The following is a 14,358-nucleotide window of genomic DNA, read 5'->3' as shown; positions in this document are numbered from 1 at the left end:
TTGTTCAAGCTCACAGTGTATGAACTTTCACTTTCCCTTTCCCTTTCCAGGACAATATACCCTAACTCCTCTCCCATATCCCCAAAGCCAGCAATAGTCCCCTTTCACGGGCATTTAGCTTGCTTATTTTCCCCATTCAAGGCAGCTGTGAGACTAAAGTCTTATGAAATGCAAAGAAATGGGGGTGGGGACCAGGGGTCCTCTTGGCTTATCCAGGGATCCCCCTGTCAGGGGGACAACCGTCTGTATAGCAAGGTTCAAAATGAATCTATCAGTGACATATCATTTTTACAAATGTTAATAACATATTCCATTCATTCCATTCATTCCACAAGGGATGAATCTTGTTGAAGCCTAGATTATATATTTCCATGGCTTAAAGAAAAGCACAGAGAATAATCATCTGGACAATAGTGGTAATGAATTGAATTTAGTTCTCTATCAATCATTTCTACTTGCCCTGATGCTAAATTCTAGGGCCTTTGGAATGAAATAGAAGCACAAGTCTCTGGAGTAATATTGTATAATAGGGTTATGGCAATCGTTAGCTTCCCTACTAAAACCTTACTCAGACTTGCAGATACTACATTGTGTGGGATTACTTTGTACTTTAATCACCTCCTGGGGCAACTGGTCTACTTTGGGGAGTTACGCTTCCATCACTTAGTCCTACATTTGTAGACCTTCAGCCTGGCATTCCCACTCACTGCTAGTAGCATTATAAGTTGGTACATAGATTTGGGAAAACAATTTGGTGGTAGATATCAAAAGCCATTAAAAAACAGTCTAGAGAAAAAAAAAAAGTAGAGCTGCTGGCAGCAACAAAAATGTTCTCAAATAAATAAATGGTTTAAGTAGACTATGAAATAAAATGCTATATGATCATTAAAAATCATGGTTAAAAGGGCTGGGGAGAAAATAGAAATGTGTTTGTGATATATCAAAGGAACAAATCAGAAGAAAAGTGATAGATGATATGATTATGACTGTGTAAAATATTTAGAAAGGATCGAATTAAACAGAATTGAATGTTTATGACAAAGTGATAGAATTATATGTGGTAAGATGGTAGTATCATCTACATTTTTGAAGTTTTCATTAACTGGCTATCTTATTTAAATTAATAATCACTCTAATGCTAATCCATAAGAGAAACTTATTAAAGCACAGCAAACTTACCGTGGATATAATACTTCTTAACAGATGGAGGGATCCTAAGCCATTTAATTTCACTGTCTTCATTAAGAATTTTCCACTCAGTAACAAAATACATCAGATAGTAGTCACTGGGTGATAGAGTCCAGGAGAGAAGCACACAACTGTTGTTTAAAGGATAAGCACTGAGTGACTGCACGGTATTTACTGAGGGGAAAAAAAGGAAATTTGTTTTTAAATTCAAAATTAATTTTTAAAAAATCTCCTAATACATTTGAGGCACATATAACCTACTGGAGGAAGGGAGAAGGAAGAGAAGGCTGACATTTATATAGATAAATATAATACAATTATTTTTGTACCACAGAGTCATATATGCAGAAAGATGTGGGAACATATGCCATTGAGGAGAAACCAAAATGGGGTTTTGGGATAGAGTCAAAAAAGTTGCTCTCCACCGGAGTACTGCACAAGCCTATTCATCATCCTCTCTACTTCCCTCCAAACTCCTCTCCTGCTGATGGAGTTGGGCTTTCAAAGGACAAATCTGATTATTTAACACCCTCTGCACAAAGTCCCATTTAAAAGCCTCCACTGGATTTCCACACGTGAGGATGAACTGTCTACCATGTCTGTGAGGCCCAGGGCCAAGCCTCAGCTGACCTCCCAGCCTTTCAGGATTTTGTGCACCAGAGCCACCCCGGTCGTCTTCCGTCGGGTCCTCTCCTGTGCCATGAGGACTTTTGGTCAGACTATTCCTCTCTCAGGAGCCCATGCTCTCTCCCCACCTATACGGCTTCTTAAGAAAGCTTCTCTAACCCTCAATGCCAAGTCAGGTTCTATTTTCTTTTCTTTCATAAAATTACATTCCTTTCCTGGGAACACTGATCTCAGTTTGTAAATAGGCATTAACTTATATGATTATTTGATCAATGTCCATGCATCTATTGGACTCTTCTAAATGCTGAGACCATTCTCATGATCTGAATGCTGGTTTTTGAATGGTTTCTGAATGCTGAGACCATTAGAGTTTTTCTCACATTGGAATTCCCACCACCTAACACAGCACAGCATTCAATAAAAATCTCTAGAACATACTGGTTGAAAATATTTTTAGTGTAAAACATTGTGCAGATGCTATGGAACTTACAAGAAGCTTACGCCATACATACAAAAGTAATCATAATTTAAGGCAAGATATAAAATACCTTAAGAAAGGTAGAAAGCACCCTGATTTAGGACATATCTAATTAAAGCAACAAGCAAAGACTTCATGGAAGAGATTAGTAGAGGCAGAGTAGATTTGAATTTTCCATTAAAAAGTTATACTTTGAATATGTAATCCAGATCAGGAGCTCCCATTAAAAGAAGTTCTCAATTCTCTAATTAATCAAATATATCAAAATAAATGAAAGAAGGCTCATCACTCATATGAGATGAAGTACAGGTTAATTTTCAAATCTGAGCAATTATTTGCATCCATATAGTATGTAATACTATTATATATATGTAATAAATATAACATACACATATACATGTACTTATTTTTACATATACACACACACACACACAGACCAGGAGACAGACTGATTTATGTACAACTTCCACTGATGCAAAAGGTTTAAGTATTAGATTTACTAGAATATTCTCATTTATCATAATACTGTATCAACATGGTTCTATTACATGAAAACCCAAGGACCATATTACAAAATCAGGGTGCAATCTCTTTTGCTATTTTTCAGAAAAGAAGAGATAAGAGAAGAGAGTCTTTCAGATTCAGAGAATTGCAGGCTTCTTGGAAGATCATTTAGAATGGGAGGAGTATGTAAAAATTAAATGCTAAAAGGGGCACAGGTTTACTACCCTGCACCCTTTCTTACCTTTGCTCATAGGCCATGAGAAGGTTAAATTAAAATTCACAAAAGAAGCACCAATTGAATTGACAGCCAGAACTGTAACAGAATGTGCTTGTTCTGTCCACAGGAAAGTGAATTTAGTGTGATTTCCCACATCTTCTGACCATGTTCCATTGCGGGAAGTATGATGTTTTACCACATATTTTCTCACACTGCACAATGAGTCATTTTTCATCAGAGGCTGTAGTAAACATAAAAATTGATTAGTTTAAGGGCTCCAGTGCTTTTATACCAACCAAGCCCATGAACTCTTTTTATACGTTCCCCACCGGGAGGCAGGGTCAGACGAGGGCAAGCCCTGTCTACTTCAAGGCTGAGATATGGGGAGGTGAGGGGGGATAGAGCTCGTCTCTGACCACAGATGCAGTGAAGGCATCTGGGTGGGTATGGAGCATAGGAAATTTATTTTCTTCCTTTGGGTTTTTTCTCCTTAAGACTCAGAGAATAAATCACTTAAAGATAATTAAATACGGATACAATTAGGACACTTTTCTACCAAGAAGTTTCACACTAATTTTAGAGAAAAGAGAGACCAGCAGGGGGTCAAGGATTTCCTTATCGAAAAAGCAAACAAGGAATAACCCTCTAGTTCTATAAAGCAACAACAAGAAAGCTGAAGAGATGTTAATCATCATTTATGTTAATCCCAGTAAGATTTATCATTTGTTTGCTGCTCTTCTGATCTGTTGCTAATTCAAGTAGCAGAGGCTACCAGAACCGTGTATTCGGCACCCCAGAATTTCTGCCCCATAGTTTAAAAAAAAATCATACCAGATCACTGATGATTCCAATATAATATAAAATATATGTCTCTGCTCTTTCATTTTATAGAGTATTAACAATATACCCCACCTGCTCCATTACCACCACCTGTTTCAAATAAGATAAACCAGGGGTGCCTGGGTGGCTCAGTCGGTTAAGCGTCTGCCTTTGGCTCAGGTCATGATCCCAGGGTCCTGGGATCGAGCCCCTCATCAGGCTCTCTGCTCAGCAGGGAGCCTGCCTCTCCTCCTGCCCCTCCCCCTCCCCCCTGCTCGTGCACGCATGTGCACGCTCTCTCTCTCCCTCTCTCTGAAATAAATAAATAAATAATCTTCAAATAAGATAAGCCAAGCCCTCATAAACTCATAGAAAATGATTCTCTACGATAGACTGGAACAGTGCTTCTCAATATATTTGTCATCGAGATTCCTCTAAGTCAGACATAACGGACAAAAATAAATACAAACGCATATACATGTGTCCCTGCAGGGTGTGGAACAATGTGGGCGGGGGGGGAGTAAGATCTGAGCAGGCATCATCTAGTCCAGCCCTGCATTTATACAGATCAGGAAGCTGCGGCTGAAGAGTCTAAGTGACTCCGCCAAAATAATGCTGACTGAGCTCTAGAGCTCAATTGAGCTGAGAACAGAATGAATTCCCACACTCCGTTCCAGGGCCGCCTCCACAGAGCTCTTTGCAATCCCATCTCAGAATGGAAACAACCAAGTCAATCTTTCGTGAGCATAAAAATAAAATTTAAGAGTAACATAAAAGCAGGAATACCTTCCAAAGTAAAGTAACATTTCTCTCCGTTTTAGTGGTGTCTTCCTTAATTATTCTCCAAAATTCAGGTCCTCTGGTAGGAACTGCAGAATGACAAGGAGCCCAAGTGGTACACGTGTCCTCAGGAGGAATATGTTTGAGTCACATTTGAAACACGCCCATATGCTTGCATTTTTAAGACACATTTACAAAATCTCTACAGACCTTTTATATCCATGACAACTGTGTAGGCGGGACTACTCCAATTACTCCAATACCCCAGGCCATCCAGCCTCCGGCAGCGCACCTGAACAGCATAGACTGCACACAGGTCTGGCACCAGGACACTGGCCGACTTTGATTTTGCATCATATACCTCATACATCTGTAAAATAAGGTCAAGCGTTAGACTAATCATTACTAACACCTACGTAGGTGGCGGGCCCGAACTGCATTCTATTTAAGACCTTAATACCATTCCAAAATTAAGAGAGAACTGACTTTGTGTTTTCTGGCTTGAGAAATACTTGTATTGGACTTGGATCATGAGCTCCTTCAAGTTAAGGATTGTCTCAGTCATCTTGTTGTTTCCTCCTTAGGACAAGATTTGGACTGGCCTTCTTGCAACCTCGCTCCCCAGTCACTCTTCACTCTGTTACTGATCTCTGTCCACTAATTCCCTATCCACAAAAACTCTCAACAATTTTAACCTCATGATTACATAGTGATATCTCTGTTACTCAGTCTCCTCAATAAGCTGGTAAACTGTCACATTCCTTTCAGCTAAAATCTTTATGATCTAATGACATAATATTTAGGGTTCCTGACGTTTCTGGGTCTTTGCAGGCTGCCATCTGAAAACTGACACGGCCAGTCATCATATACTCTGGGTGTGATTTTGGTTGTTTGATAAAAGCAGCTTCTTCCAAAATATGTCCCAATGAATATATACGTACTAAAGAATATTATTAGATGTTAAAGGAAAAAGGGTTCCTCGGTAAAATGAGTTTGAGAAACATAGGATGAAATAAAAGTCACAAATAAAGTCACAGATGTTTCTTTAATGCAAGACTTCTCCGAACCTTTAGTATGTAACAGTGTGATTTAGTATGTAACAGGAACACACAGTGATGCAGGGTTTCCTAAGTTGGTTCAGCCATGCAATCTTTTTTCAAGGAATATTTTATGGGATCAATGTTCTGTCACACTCATTTTGGGAAATGATGGCTTGCAGGAAATGTCATTTCTTGAAAGGGTTAGACCTATAGCAATCTACTTAACAAAAATAGCTACAGAATACAGGAAGAGGTATTTTTATGCCAATAAAATAAATCCTAATTTATACAGTTATTAAAACAGTTGTATGAAATAACATTTAGTGAGGCAAGCTGAAGACATTTCTCGGTAAAAGGTACCTTCCACTGTATTTCTTTTCCATTTAAGCCATAGCGAATCTGGAACTTAAGATTATTCTCTGGAAAGATTGGCTTTTCCCAAAATATTTTCAATAATCCAATTTTTACAGTAATTTCTGCTTTCACACTGGATGGAGGCAGTGGTTTCACTAGAAATTTTAAAAACAGGATACTATAACAGCAACTTAAACAGTGATAATATTTTTAAAACATTATTATGATGTTATAACTTTTATACTCAATATTTATAAAGCAACCTCTCCTTCTCAAAGTTCCTCATTCATTATCTCACTTGATCACCTACAATTTCAGGTGACACGTAAGAAAGGGATTATCTCTATTTTGCAAATAGGTTGATTGGGAAAAAAATCAATACAATGACCATGTCATCTGCAAGTAATAGGAAGATCTGACTAGAAATTGGGCCATTAGTTCCGCATGCAAAAGATTCCGTACTGAACACGTAAGTATCGATAGCATACTCTGTTCTACGTAGAGCTTTAATAAAAAGAAAAATATAACATGCACTGTATTCATTTCCACATGTGTGAGTTTCAAACTGTTCTACTCTTATTATTTCTAAGTCAAGGTCAGAGATAGTCTTACAGAATAAAGCCCCAGTTCTCTATCATCTGAGGAAAACAGGATTTTGAAGGGCAGAAGTAGAGGCAAAGATGACCAGAATGGCAAAGGCTTAAAAAAAAAAAAAAAAGTAAAAGACAATATGCAAACTCAACATATTTGGGAACTAAATGTCCCAAAGCCCCAGCACACTAGTGTGAACTTTGAAGCTCCGGACTTCATCAACAATACCTTAGACTGTTGATGACCAAAACCCCTGAACTTTTTCATTACTACAGTATCTCATACTTATCCAATTCTTCATATATGAAGAAGACACTCTATACCAACCAGTAAGATGACATGCAGTTCATCTCCTGAAAAAATCATTCCTCCTCAGAAAAGTAAGTATGTATGTTTGAGAGACACTAAGATTGTACTTGACTGAATCATATGGATGTCATATGGATCCATTCCATGAATATCTAGTTTACAGAAAGGATGCTTTAAAGTATAAGAGTCTGCATGATCCCCACAGCACACACCCTGGGGAGTTAAGCAGAGCTTTCCACATTTTATGGGTGATAAAATAGTCACAGAGCACTTACATGTCTAGCCCATGTTTACAAAGCTAGTAACAGGTGGTGCTGCATTTGGATCCTAAAGTTGAATCTCCACATTGTTTCCTAGTACTAAGGAGTTGATAGAAGCCCAACTTAAATTCCTTATTTTAGTACTGAAAAGAATAACATCGAAGGTTGTTTGGATAGCATACAGAACTGAATCCATGTTGCATTTGTCATATATTACACGTGAGGTTATATCTGTGCATGTTTGTGGGGTAGAGAGTGGTAGGTGGGTTCTTTGCTGTCCCAAGATACTTAGTACCAGAGAAGTCCTGCTTACAGTAAAATCACTTTAAGTGGAACCAAACTAAATAGCGGGGGGGGGGGGGGGGGGGGGCGGGCGGGCATGCTAGCTTTGGGGGTGGGGAATCAATTAATTGGGACTCTATAGTGATTTTAAAAAACCCTAAAAATTATGACTTTATGCTATATTTAACAAAATACAGGTTTTAATTCAGATGTGTACTAATTATTTGAAAATATAATGGATCAAATATTGATTTTTGGCATAATTTCCCAACAAAACAGAATACAGCACCAAAAGATATTCTTTTACCTCTGTTGTATAATCATAAATGGGTCATTTCTCAAAGATTTCACAGCAATATTGGAGAGATATATATTTCAAGAGCTCTCTTAACTTCGAAATCAATATATCTTTTTAAAGAGTATTTAAAATTCATGATGGATATCATCATCCTTGATCTATTGTCTCTTCTTCACTTTAGTTATTTTGAATCCTTCTGCATCCTACACAGCCTCACAAATTAAACCCATGGGTTATGACTACTAGATTACAAAATCCATCACAATACCCAAATTAAATTTTTAAATTAAAAACACCAAATGTTTTCATAAGTATATTGGGAGAAAAACAAAGCAGTGCATTATTTAGATTAATATTACTGCTAAATTTTATTCCCAATGCCCAATATAACTCATCAGATTATATGCTGAAAATATTCCTATTGCAAAAACACTGTGCTATAAGTAACTTAAAATAAAATAAAAATGGCAAAACTTTCTAAGGTTGATTGTCTTCCCAATTCCACTGTAAACATGAAAAAAGTTTTTGTTTAAATATAGTGTGATCAGGAAATGGTAAAACACAACAGTTTCCATGAATCAATCTGAATCCAAATCTGCTAGTAAAAATGAAGACACACAACACAGTTTGACATACCCACGGAATCAGGAACGACACACGTTGGTGGAGAGTCAAGTGAACCCAAAGAGTGATTGATTTTAATCCACATTGTATAGCCGGATAATAGAAAGATTGGCTGAAATATGCATTCATAAAAACCATCTCTCTGCAAGTGGCAATCTTTGGGTTCAGATATGGGATGAATAGATGGAACATCAGAACAGTAAAGGCTGCTCCTTAAAAGATATGAGAACAGTCAGTTAATATACAACATTGTTGAAAGCAGTAAGATATTTGAGAATACCATCGTTTCTGTTCCATCTAAAATAAATGTTCTTATTGGAAAGGCATTTTTGAATTCCCAGCTCTATCATAATTTTATATCTTTCCATAAAAATAGACAATAAACCTTATTAAACATTTTATTAGGTACTAAGTGGAAATGCAAGTAAAATAAATGGCATTGCTCTAAGAAGGAGATAAGGATCCAATTAGAGGTAGGCCCTACAACACTTTGAAAGTTAAGCTAACGTTATACATAAGTGATACCGTTTTAGAAGTATAGATCGCAAGCGGTATTGGGACATTCCCGAGATGGGAAGGAAGATAAATCCCTTATGCCTTAAATAGGGATTAAATTCCACTACAACTTGAAGACACAATTGATAGTAAATTACAGCTTAATTGACAATGTTCCAATATTTTCTAGTTCAAAGCAATATAATGAAAATAATACCAATTCTTGATTCATACCTGAATCATATGGTTAAATGTAAAACACATATAACACATTTTCTCAGAGAAGAAAATTAAGAAAGTAAGTTTTATAACTGTGTCCTGATCTACACTCTACCTCAGAATATACAAAGCACTTCTCCTTTTCTTTGAAATAGCCCCGCTGCCACTATTTGCTCTCAATATGGCATTTAAGTGGTTAAAGTAGCAGTTACTGTTTCCATAAAATTGGAGTTAGGAGGTTACAAGAAAATGAAAAATCTATATTCTTCTGTTTCTCGTTTTCTATTTTTTTGTGACACTTTTCCTGCTTACCCCCTCAAAATTACAATCATTGGGGTGTGTGTATGAATGAGTGCTGGCAGGGGAATGGGGGGGGCGGGCAGGGAAGGGGAGGGCCAGAGATGAGAACAAGGCATGAGGCGTCCTCTGTGGGTAAGAAGAACTGTGACCTTGTACTAAAGCACAGTAATACTCCACTTGGAATGCAGAGGTTAGTGTCTTCGTCATAATGACAGCAACAGCCATTTATTGAATATTTACCAGGAGAAATTCTATCGCATAATTATAATTAAATGGAATATATCATTAATTCTAACAGAAACCTTGTAAGTCCTGTTATTCTATCCAGCTTACAGACAAGGAAATCGAGTCTTGGAGAAGTTAAAAAAAACCTGCCCGAGTACATGCAGGGACTTTCACAGTTCTTCTGTAACTGTTAGCAAGATAAATGGGACACAGAGCTTATGTGATGGTCATCCACAAACACCTTTTTTAATGTGAAAAATGCCATGGAAAGAAAGCAAAGATAGATTATAAAAGTAAAATGGCATCCATGAATATTCTATTGATTTCAAAATACTCGTATCAGGTAAGATAAAGCCAGCTATTATTCCTATGTAAGAAATGTAAAAATTGCCCCATTTTTTTCTAATACTACATAAGAATAGACTGGTCACTTTAGGAATAGAATTCAGATCACAGTATTTGAGGAGGGGGATTTGTTTTTCAAGTAGAAAATTTAGATTTTAAGAATAAATGAGGACAAGTGAAACAAACTGGAAGACCCCAGTACAAACACAAATTGAGACAGGGTGTTTGAGAGCAGTACACATAACTGAAAACTACTAAGAGAGATTATAAAAATAAAAATGTATCTACCTTCTCCTAATCAAGAGTGCTATTATTTCAGATGATACTATGGGAAGATGAAGTCTTGAATTCTTTTCAAAACAGGGAAGGGTAAAAATAAACAAGCACAAATTACTCTCTATTACAACCCTTCACTCCTTAAGTGTTTCTTTCTTAGTCTTTCCTACTTCTAAAAGTATTCATATTATGTCTTACAATCTTTGTGCCACTACCTCTGACTTTTTCCCAAAATATTAATCTTCAGCAAATTATTGGACTTTTATAATCACTGATATTCTCCTCTAGTCAACTCTGAGAGAGTTCAAATTAACTCTTAGAGAGGTCAAATTAAAATGTACAGAAACCAGCTTTTCTTGGATTTCATTCTGTAGTTAAAATGTAAATATGGAAAATTAATCGATTATCAGAAAAACTAATTTGAGGTAAAAACGAATTATATGTTTTACCTCAATGTGAGTTCTTTCAAAAACCACCAATTTATTTGATCCCTTAAAAATTTCCTAATCAAGTAGATTCTTCCTCCCTCTTTCAGGAAGAACGTCTACTAGAGGACTGTTATGAGGATATTTCTACAGGAAGTCTTATCTCACCATATCCCCAGAACAATAAAACGGCAAAAACAGTACTTACCTATGATACCTCAACTGCAAAGTACTTCCCATGAGTGATTGGATTGCATTGGTCGACCATCTGCAAGTCATTTTAGTTAAGTACCCATCAGTTTCACATGATATATTGATATTGACATCTATTTAAAACACATTAAAATATTAATACAAAGCAAAAACACCAAAGCAATTTTTAATGAAAATAACATGTCCTTACATTATCAATGGGACTCTAATATAGGGTCCGCAATCCCTGTGGAGGAAAACGGAGAGAACTGCGGTATTCTTACCAATCACGTATAGTTCCGCATAGCGATGGTGGCATTCTTGCTGGTTGCAGCAGTACACTGCGTCGTAGGTGAACTTCCCGCGAGGCTTGGTCGCGTTCAGATTTGGAAAGGTGACTTTGCTAACACGGTCACCCACCACGGTATACTGGCTCGGAGGGATTTTCTCAGCTAAATTCAACCACCAAACAATCTTTTTTGAGGAAACAATCTCGTTTTCATTTTTATAAATGCAGTGAAAAGAAACGTTAGACCCGACACTTGTCAGAATTTTAGGCGGAAAGTATATGACATCTGCAATAAGAGAAGAAGGGGAGGATGTCAGATGAAGACCAAAAACATCCTGTGAGGAATTTACTCTACGTAGAAAGGCTTCACAATGCGTTCAGGATCATACTGCCAAAAATGAAATGAGTGTCCTAAGAGACTGGGTAACTGTAATCGCCTGTTTATGGACAGTTACGTAGTATCCCAGGCCCTCCCATTCCCAAATGACTTGAACTTCCAAAAATGTCTTCACTGTTTTCTAAACATAGAGACTTAGTACAAAATAGGTTTTAGTGCGTACTTGTCACTTGCTAATGGATAGGCCGAAAATTAATTCAAATGAAATATAATCTAATTCCACAATGACACGTTTTCCATCAGACTCCGCTTTAAGAATCAGTGAACTGTAGGGTGAGTTTTTGAATCAAATCACTCTAAGGCAAAATCCTGAAGAAAAAATGGTGGTTGCTATTGTTTCATTTGGATATATGAAAATTTCAAATAAGCAGGTAAAGTAGAAAAATAAGATTTAAGTAAGAAAACTAGTTAGGATATGTAAAATCAATGATGCACCAATGCACCAAAACAGGAAAAACTGTAAATACTGATCTGTAATATTTTAAGTTATTTAATGCCAGTATGCTGTGGTTAAGGACAAGGGGAACCAATATTTTTCTAAAATATTATTTTTAAGGCCTCTACACTATTCCATACTACTTTTTTGGCCCCCTGTTGTTGGAAACATAGTTTGCCTCTATTTTAAATTAGAAACAGAATAAAAGTAAATGACTGTTTACACAAGAAGAAATTATTTCTGCCACAATGCATTACAAAAACAGTATATTTCAGTTGTGCAATTTAAGGTAGGGCATTTTCTGCTGAAAGAATATGAGTATCTGTTTTCATACATATCATCCGGATGACCCCCAAAACAAAAACAAAAAACTTCATTTATTTTTATTATGTATGTTTTTTTCTTTTTTGTAATAGCAAGCTAAACTCCCCTGTCCTTATATTTACAATCCATACAAAACCTCTGTACTTGGTATTTCTACAGTCAAGCATAAACAGGAAAAATTTTAGTAGCATGAAATCACTGGACAGTAGTCAGTCCATTAGATTTATAATCCTAGCCTAGGGTGACACTCAAGCTTCATTGGCACATTACTTACTACACACAAGTACCTAGCACAGACCTGAAAGATTATTAACCTACTTTCAATATGCTCCACATCTCATTACTGAACTGCTTCAGAAGTCTAAGAGTAATTTATTTTTTTAAAGAGTATAAATAAGACTTCAAAAGTTAAGCTGAATCTTTTAAAGATAATAAAAATCTCAAAGCACTTCACTTCAAAATTGAATGCCTAAGTAAGGCTTAATTGAGAAATACAGTTAAAGTCCTAGTATTTTGGCATGATTAAATACTAAAATATTAGCTTAAAAAGAATAAAAACAAGTTATTAAAAACCTGATTTTGTAAAATTTACACTGAATATATAGAAATTGATATGAAGTAAATGTTAAATATTTAATTTTCAAAATAATACAAATATATATTTTATTCTCATGTGAGATACACAATATTTAATTTGTAAAATAAGAAAATAATTTTCTTCTCATGACTAAGTACTAATACTTTTGCAGAATCTACACTAACGAATTTCATTAAAAGAAGAAATTCTATTGATAAATATTAGTGAATTACTCAAATGAACATAACTCATAAATCAAAACATCTTAGTTAAAGTTATTTTAAAATGTGTTTATTATAGCACCAGAAAATAGATTTTTACATTTTCAAAGCAGATTTCCTATTTTTCTTTACGGGGAAAATATTTTCTCTAATACATTACAAGCACTGTCAAGTATGAAATGTAGAAATTAACTGTTTCTCCTCTTCTCTGGCAGCACAAGATTGCAATTAAGAAAGATATTACAAAAAAAAAAGAGAGAGAGAAAGGTATTACAAGAAGTCAGCACTTCTAAACTTATTTTCAGTATGTAGCATAACTTAATTGCAATATTCTTGGCCTTCTTAAGTTCTGGCAAGGTCCCGGGTATTCTTCTAAGGGTCCAAGATCTCCCAAATCCGTAAGAATTCCTTGATTAAAAATGGTCAATGCTTCTTTAACTGTGTACTTGGTAGGTACAGCTTTAATAAATCAATGAACAACAACAACAAAAATCATTGAACAAAATGTAGTAGCTATAAAGGAACTGATAATTAGCATCTGTTGGCTCTGGCACCAATACATCAGACAGTCTCTGTTCCCCAAAAAAATCAATAAAATCCAGAGTGTTTGGAAATGATAAAGTAGATGTGCTAATTCATTCTAAGTAAGTTAATGCCTCAGTCTTACAGAATGTTTCCGTTTCGTGGATGCCAACAGTGAACAGCAGAGGATAATCTAATCATATTAAACACCTAGGTTTAAGGGAGAAGGATCCAAATCTTTTTACACAAGAAGAGGAAGCTCCCAAGTTTGGAGAAACATACTTCACTGGTGCACACGGTTCAAGAACAAGCCTCCAGTGCTGTAAGCGCTGGGGGATGTGGGAACTGCTTTGAAGGCAACTCAGCAAACCTGAGACCTGAAAAACCCAAGCAACGCTGAAACCTCATTTATCAGGAACCATGAAGGAAATGAGGTGTTCCGCTAAAGTGCTCTATGTAATTAAGCTTACCGCTGATTCGTGCCCAGGATCAATTTTTGGTGACATAAACATACGTCAGGCACTTAATCACTGTATTAGTGCGTACAAACATGACTCTGGAATTAGACTGCCGGCTCTAGATTGTGCCAACTTTTACAATGTACTTAACCTCTCTAAATCCCGATTTCTTTGCGAAAGGGGAATATCAGTACCTATCTCACAGGGGATCGAAAGGATAAAATGATAATATATGTAAAGCACTTAGAACAGTGCTTGAAATACAGGAAGCACTCCATAACTGTCA

At 36.2% G+C, this 14,358-nt stretch overlaps 1 protein-coding gene across 1 annotated transcript in view; it reads right to left on the bottom strand.

Annotated features, from left to right (window-relative positions):
• LEPR (leptin receptor) overlaps positions 1–14,358 on the bottom strand; it is a 63,405-nt gene that overhangs the window by 17,699 nt on the left and 31,348 nt on the right. Inside the window, exons 7-14 of the mRNA XM_021679971.1 lie at positions 11,133–11,423; positions 10,865–10,982; positions 8,384–8,583; positions 6,014–6,162; positions 4,824–4,983; positions 4,620–4,702; positions 3,039–3,255; positions 1,180–1,362 (exon numbers count right to left, since the gene is read on the bottom strand). Of these exons, the coding sequence (XP_021535646.1) occupies positions 1,180–1,362; positions 3,039–3,255; positions 4,620–4,702; positions 4,824–4,983; positions 6,014–6,162; positions 8,384–8,583; positions 10,865–10,982; positions 11,133–11,423 (1,401 nt within the window). The remainder of the gene's footprint in view (positions 1–1,179; positions 1,363–3,038; positions 3,256–4,619; positions 4,703–4,823; positions 4,984–6,013; positions 6,163–8,383; positions 8,584–10,864; positions 10,983–11,132; positions 11,424–14,358) is intronic.

The sequence above is a fragment of the Neomonachus schauinslandi genome, chromosome 4, assembly GCF_002201575.2.
Source record: "Neomonachus schauinslandi chromosome 4, ASM220157v2, whole genome shotgun sequence".
Classification (NCBI taxonomy): domain Eukaryota; kingdom Metazoa; phylum Chordata; class Mammalia; order Carnivora; family Phocidae; genus Neomonachus; species Neomonachus schauinslandi.
The sequence above is the reverse complement of the archived record's forward strand: the minus strand, read 5'-3'. Positions and strand labels throughout refer to the sequence as shown.